The sequence below is a fragment of the Anneissia japonica genome, unplaced genomic scaffold (genome assembly GCF_011630105.1).
Source record: "Anneissia japonica isolate Jap-2015-1 unplaced genomic scaffold, ASM1163010v1 scaffold1053_len387728_cov195, whole genome shotgun sequence".
NCBI classification, from domain to species: Eukaryota; Metazoa; Echinodermata; class Crinoidea; order Comatulida; family Comatulidae; genus Anneissia; species Anneissia japonica.
The window spans coordinates 44991-52670 of NW_022699258.1; the positions used below are offsets into that span (position 1 = coordinate 44991).

The 7680-nt window shown below is 33.8% G+C and overlaps 1 protein-coding gene across 1 annotated transcript in view; it reads left to right on the forward strand.

Annotated features, from left to right (window-relative positions):
* The first annotated feature begins 2359 nt into the window (after positions 1-2359).
* The window catches only part of LOC117102926, a 6840-nt gene continuing 1519 nt past the window's right edge, over positions 2360-7680 (forward strand). Inside the window, exons 1-3 of the mRNA XM_033243384.1 lie at positions 2360-3169; positions 4368-4478; positions 4959-5065. Coding sequence (XP_033099275.1) covers positions 3103-3169; positions 4368-4478; positions 4959-5065 — 285 coding nt within the window. The 5' untranslated portion in view covers positions 2360-3102. The remainder of the gene's footprint in view (positions 3170-4367; positions 4479-4958; positions 5066-7680) is intronic.

A 7680-nucleotide genomic window follows, 5' to 3' on the forward strand; every position in this document is an offset into this window, starting at 1 on the left:
TAGACTTCATTGGTTACCGATTCCACAGAGAATTGAATTTAAATTGCTAATAATGGTTTATAAATCACTACATGGTGTAGCACCGCAATATTTATCTGAACTAATTGAATGGCACACTCCAAAACGAAACCTTCGATCGGGATTTCAGTTTTTGGCAAAGGTGAAATCTGTTAAAGTACTGCGATCGGATGGTAAAAATTCTAAAGTAGCATTTAAACACCGTGCTTTTGAGAATATTGGTCCTCAGCTTTTCAACACTTTACCCCTTTATATTAGATCTTGTTCTACCATTGATGTTTTCAAGTCTCATTTGAAAACACATTTATTTAAAAAGAGATTTAATGTTTAACTTTCTGTAGGTCAGGCATATTCAACTTGTAGTTCAGCTTCATGAAACTTGATGTACAACTGTATATTCTTGCATTTTAAAAGCTCTTTATTTTAAATTTAAGACACATGATGTACTGTATATCCTTGCATTTTAATTGGTTTTTTTTTAAATCTCCAAGACACATGATGTACTGTAGTTTTTTTTTTCCGGCATTTTTAACCTTTTGATGTAAATTTTGATGGTTTGGTAGACTTGTCTTGTCTTTTTCTTTTACAAAATGCAAAAAAAATCAGTGTTTTATCGTTCTATTTTATTTCGCGTTTTCTTTTATTTCAATGTAGATTTTTGATGTGTTAAATGGTATTGTGATTTTGTGATGATTATTGGTTTCAAACATTTCTATTGGCTTTTAATGTATATTTCGTATATGTTTAAAGTGTATGTTGGTCTATGAATATTTTTAAATTCTGTACAGCGCAGATGAACATTTTTAATGGATATTGTTTTGCGCTTTATTAAATGAAGTTATTGTTATTATTAATGGCTCATATCTAATACACTGGGGTTTCTATATTTTACGACCATATTCCGCATTTCAAGGCTTGATATTGGATAAAAACGCAAAACAACCGCCAAAAACTACCGAAAATCTGTACCTGTTTCGCCATGTTTCGCGAGTCGCTTACGTCACATAAATAAATCCCCTCTGTTAATCTGTACCACAGTGCTCAGAATAATTAAAAAAAACATCGCACGTCAGGCCGTAAAAGAAACAGTCTGTCTCGCAGCTTCATTACCTAGGCCAGACTCCTTCTCTCCCCCCCCCCCTCCTCTCTCTCTCTCTCTCTCCCTGTCTCTCTCTGGAATCAGGGTCGATTTGGGCGACACTGAAGTTTAAATTTAGGGTCATGCCAGCTCCACAAATGAACGCCTCGAATCATAATGAAAACTTTCCCCCTATTTTCGACAAACATGAACGCACTAACCGCAGAAAAATCGAAATTCGTAGCTCTATTGGCCTAAAACGTGTGACGTCATTCATAGACAGGGTAAAAACAGTTCTGAATAAAAAAATTTAAAGAAAAAAAGGTCAATGGTTATTTAAGCAACCAGCATGGGACTTACATGGCAAGAAAGGTTAATTTATGAGCTACACTTGGCAGTCACCCCGAAGTTTAGCGACCTGTCGTTGCAGAGTTTTGTTAAGAAGCAGGAANAAAAAAAAAAAAAAAAAAAATTTTCCCTATGAAAAAGCATAAGAGGTAGTCAAATTTGAAAGAAAAATGATCACTCAATTTTGCATTAATTGTATTTAGATGATTATAAAGCTTTTAAGCAAACATGTAGCTTTACAATCCGATCACCACAGATTGTCAAATGAAACCATTCAAATTATATAGTCGATTTTGTGAGAAAAGGAGGTCCAGTTTTGACTCATTTACGTTTAGTGAGCAGATGTTTCCAAGTTTTCATTATGTTACGAAAACAAGTCTATGCTTATGTTGTTCCCCACCTCCATGTTTGAAAAATTCTGGATCCTCCCTGCATCAAACTGGACAAGAATTCCTCACAAGGACTATTCAGGAAAGACACTCATACAAAGACATTATCTACAAAGACTTCATTTAGAAAAATAATGACATGCTAACGACTTCCCATAACATTCAACAATATACATCACCACCGTTCCCCACTCATCCGACACGGTGCGGAGCACAGGTATATATGCTATTATTATTATTATTATTATTATTATTATTATTATTATTATTATTATTATTATTATTATTATTATTATTATTATTATTATTATTATTGTTATTGTTATTGTTAATGTTATTGTTATTATTATTATTATTATTATTATTATTAAATATTTCAATAAAATTGCTTTATTATTGTATTTTTTTAAAACTTCGATTAGACAATGAAGAAGCAGACCTATTATGATTTTAAAAATCAATGTAGTGTTTAATCATATGGGTTTATTATATTTATTAACATATTAATAGCGGAAGATTTCTCAAACATAATTTGAATTGAAATAATAGAAAATAACAGAACTAAATTTTTTTTTCAGAATAATGAATTGTTCACACTTTAAACAGTCGCTAATGATAAATTCATCTGGATCGCTGTTTATAATATTTGTAGATTATATTTTATCTTTTCGATGATCCAAGTATTAAAGCAAACTCCAACACGCTCCAACAAGAAATAATGTTAATGTTTAATTTAAAAGAGTTTCATCTCATTTTTTTGTCTATTTTTTTTTCTTTCCTTTTATACAGCCGCTCTCATATCCGGAAAGGGGTCCACAGAAATGAATAAATAAAATAAAAAATGAAAAACGCCATGGCACCATTCCTTACTAACTGGTAACCAGCACTATTACATTTTTTCTAGCCTTTTCTAACCTCTATAAGAGATTTGATCTCAGTGGTGTTTCCGATCCGTGTCCCTTTTTAGTATGTCGATATTAGCCTTCTTCAGATGTCAGTGAGTCTAGGGAGGGAATCATAGAGGGTTGTTCGAGACATAGGTCTGGGCATCCACTTAGATGTTGAGTTTTCACGAAACAATATTATTTCAAAAATATAATTTGTGTAATTATAATATGTATTTTGGACAAAAAAGAACACTGCATTTAATAAAAAAAAAAAAAAGACGGGAACATTTAATGTAAAAGCAGACAGGTTTCGAGAAAGTCAGTTACCATGCAGTAACAATTACAGTACAGTAACTTCGAGTATATTATGTAACAACTATATATGTATTTTCGTTTTGAAGATGAGCCAGACTGGGCCGATTTCTTTGCTATTTTTCTTGAGTATACAGGTTAGTAAACTTGTACTGAATTGGTATTCCGGAAAATACGTCATATATATATCTGTCTCTTATACACATCTATGATGTACTGTAGTTTTTTTTTTCCGGCAATAAATGGATAAAGACATTGTGCAATTAAATGCCTCTGGCGGGATTCGAACCTTCGACCTCTCGCTGTCAAGGCTTTATTCTAACACTGTATTTACCTTTCTTTGAGCTGCGCGGAGTGGGTTCACATTTTCTTTTTATATCAATTTCATACATTTTATTTTATTCTGGACAGATGAGAGCTCCTGGACAGTATCTTTCTAACTTTCCTCTTCTTACATTTGTCTACTTCTCTTTTTTTCCCCGACAATTTGCACCTTCAGCACGTTTTTATGTGAGTTTACAAGAAGCCCTGCAATGATCCTGCTCATCTCAATTCGCAGATGGCCAACAAGCTTATACACCACCACCACCACTAAATTCATCTGCTGTTGAAACTCCATGCTCTCTCTCTGGACAATTATCTTTTCTTCTTTTTTGCACCGGAACCATTCGTAATCTTCGGTATTCGGATGTCCTTATATAATTTTTTTTTCATTCTAAAATCGCCCATTGAATTTTCCAAGTTTCCAGAAGAACCTTCAATTTTCATATACTTCCATAAGCGCCCCCTCAATTTCCACTCTTTTTTCATAAGTGCCCCGTTTGAATAAGCGCCCTTCAAAAAGGGGGAAAAATATTTTTTATTCGCGTGAGTACTGTATACATGGGCGGTATATATTTATCCTCTTTGTTGACACAAATTACATAATTATTTGCCAAAAAAATACTTAATCCTCAATATATATTCAATAATAATTATACAATAAAATAAAGACACATAGCTGTATAAAAACTATTGGAAAACAATTTTTAAATACCCTAATTTCTATGGTTAATTTGATAATATGTATGTTGCTTCAGTATGAGCATTTGAATTTTAAAAAGTGATGTTTATGATGTTTTTTAGTATTATTCATGGAACAATACATCTTGAACTTTTTTTTGGGTTGCCGCCTAATTTACTTTCATGGAAAAGACTCACTAATGATGATGATGATGATGATAATGATGAGATTCCTGATCAAAATGTTAAACTCAGACTCATTCATAAAAATAATATGTACCCGTTTGGCTTTAATTTTAAATTGTAATTATATAATCATTGGTATTTGTCCAGATCATTGTCCACATGATGTTGTAGTGTTAGCGAATGTGACGTACACGTTCGAAGCTTCACCGGTTAATTTTTCGGCTAAGTCACTTGAAATGTGTGGTTCGGGAGAAAATAGTGAGTACAAAGTACTTGTATATGCACACATTATGGGTACATTAAAATATAATAGTAGGCCTAAAGAAAATGATAGATATTGGTAGCAGAAGTAACATCAAAATAATAAAGTAGCAGTAGGTACTACAGCGTTGATCAGATTTTCCTAACACCTTTCTAAGTAATGTAACAATTCAATAAAATCGTCGTTTGTGTTGTTTCACTAATTGAATACTTAGCATTTATGATAATATTAATACTTGACATGCCAATAGGAAATAGAAGCAACAGATTTCTACTTTCGTCAGATTGACGCGTTTCTTCACATCAAGGTGTGAAACCTGTTGCGTATAAGTACAGACTGTTAATATGTGTCCACCTCGTCCTATTACTTCATTCCTTTATTATAATTTTGCATAATCAGCAATGCTTGTTTAGGGATTAAAATCATTAATTTTATAAATTCGATTACCTGCATTACTTTGTTTAATTAAAATATAGGTCCTCGAGCAGTGCGCATGTGTAATTCTGACCCACCAGGAGTCTCAGTCTGGGGAGAAGTCACAATTGGAGTATGCAACATTCATGATATCAACGAGTTGACCCAGGTAATAACGTATAATAGAGGGCATTTCTAACTAAAATTGCTTTCATTTTTTATTTTAACATCTATTGATAATTGTAGTATTCTGTAAACAATTTCGACTCTCTTTCTAAAATAAAGAATAACAACAAACGGGTTTGCTTGAGACGTTCCATTGATATCCGCTAGCCTTAGCACAATAACAATTTATTGATAGTTTTACTGATAGAATAAGAAAATGTATAGACAGAATCGAAATCCACGCCATCGCGTCGGGATTCAATATTTTGACATTAATTATGTCATCATCAGGAATGATTCCTGATTATGGCATAAGTAATGTAGAAATATTGAATCCCGACACGATGGTGTGCATTTCGATACTTGGGGTATGTATTATACTATCTTATTTGAGATTAATCAAACCTTTTGGTATAGACAGAACATTGAAATATATGACCCGACTGCTGATTAATACATAATTAAAAAATAATACAGACTGTCTAGCATTAATTACAATTTGATATGTGAGCTAGCATCCGCTGTTTTGGGCATCTGGTACAAGCCCCTTTCCTGTCACAATCCGCTATCTGGTCTGTGTGGCCGATTTATAAAAAGTATCTTGGTCTCTAGAAGTAGGAGATTTAAATAATCAAAATAGCAATAAAAGGATGTGGTTACACGGACTGGACCATAAATAGAGTAAGAAAACTACGAAAACAAAAACAAAAAACAAAAAGTACGGACACGCTCTGCAAGTTTTCATAAATCGGCCATCACTGAGCATGGTGGATCTTCACCACAGCCCCAACTGGGAAGGCACTAAAAACAGAAGATGAACAGAGACGATGGGACATACATACTTCTCTGCATATATGACCAAGTCCTTCAACCTGAAAGGCCAGGGCCCTCCGGAACCAATCCTGACAGGAAAAACGCTGGCACCAAAGGGCGTTGTTCACATAATGTCCAAACAGTGCGGATGCCAGCCCAGCCTGCGAAATCTCGCAGTAAGATTGCATCCATTTAATTTATCAATGAAAACGCAATGAGGTAAACTAATTGATTAACATTTCTCGCATGAATCATTTCACGCAGGCGATTTCAGCTTGTGAAGGAGATCAAAAAAGGTTATATAACATTGTTAATGGTTTATTTGGTTCCAGAAGGGGGAAGAATGTGCTTCCTATCTATGATAACAGAGAAGATCTGTCTAATGTCTTTAGCAGGTTTTTCGTGGAGAAAATCGAAAACATCAACCACAAACTGAAATCGAATTTAACATCCAGTGAAGGCTACAATAATTTGCATCGTTTTTCCGGTGATACATGGACACTTTTAAACCAGCTACGATAGAGGAAATCATCACACCTATTATAACATCTTCATCTGCATTCTGTGATCTTGATCCTCTACCTACAAACATACTGAAAGAAGAAAAAATACTTCATATTTTGGCCTCGCCGATTACAGATATAATCAACGATTCGCTTAGTAATGAAATTGTACCTGATGAAATGAAACGTGCCCTGGTAAAACCTCTACTGAAAAAGGCTTCTCTGGATTTTAAAATATTAAACAACTATCGTCCTATATGTAATATTTCGTTTATTTCAAACATTTTGGAACGTGTTGTTGAATCCAGAATTAAAATGCATTTAAATTAAGTCTCCTTATATAAACAATTTCAATCGGCGTATCGCATGGCCCACAGTACGGAAACGGCTCTTTTTCGTGTGGCTAATGATATGTTATGTACCCCAAAGAATCTATTGCTCTTTTGTTATTAGATCTTTCGTCTGCTTTTGACAAGGTAAACCATAACGTTCTTATCAGTCGCCTGAAAACAAGTTTTGGGCTTAGCAGCACAGTTATCAATTGGTTTCAATCGTATCTAAGTAATCGTAAGCAATGTTATCATTGGTAACTCACTTTCTAAGCAATTGTCAGCAATAAACACTGGTGTCCCGCAAGGTTCTGTCTTGGGACCATTATTATTTTCTATGTACATGCACTCATTAGGCGAAATGATTAAACAACACGGTGTAAACTATCACTTTTATGCTGACGACACTCAAAATTGTTTATCTGATATTAAGAACTGGATGACTTGTAACTTCTTGCATTTAAATTCTTCGAAGACTGAGTTTTTAATGCTGTCATCTCAACAATTTCATAATAATTTAAGTTAAATTAATGAAATTAAGATAGGTGACGATTTAATTGAGATATCGTCTTGTACTTGAAACCTTGGGGTTGTGATTGATTCAAAACTTTCTAAAACCAATCACATTTCCAATATTTGTAGGTCGTCCTACTCTTATCTTAAAAGTATTAGCCGATATCTCTTTCTCAGTCTGGTACTGAAAAACTGGTGTACGGTAAGAATGGCCCCGGAAAAATGGCCCCGGAAAAAATGGCCCCGGAAATAAAGGCCCCGGAAAAATGGCCCCGGTAAAAATGGCCCCATATGACAGGTAGGTACAAATGGCCCCAATAATCAAATTCTGTATTAAAACTGATTTTCTTGATTCAATATATGCATTTTTTTATCTTAAATGATTTAGTTATTAAAAGGAATCTAACATCAAACAAATTGCCATTTACATTTTACTTTTTGCAAGAATTACCATTCAATGA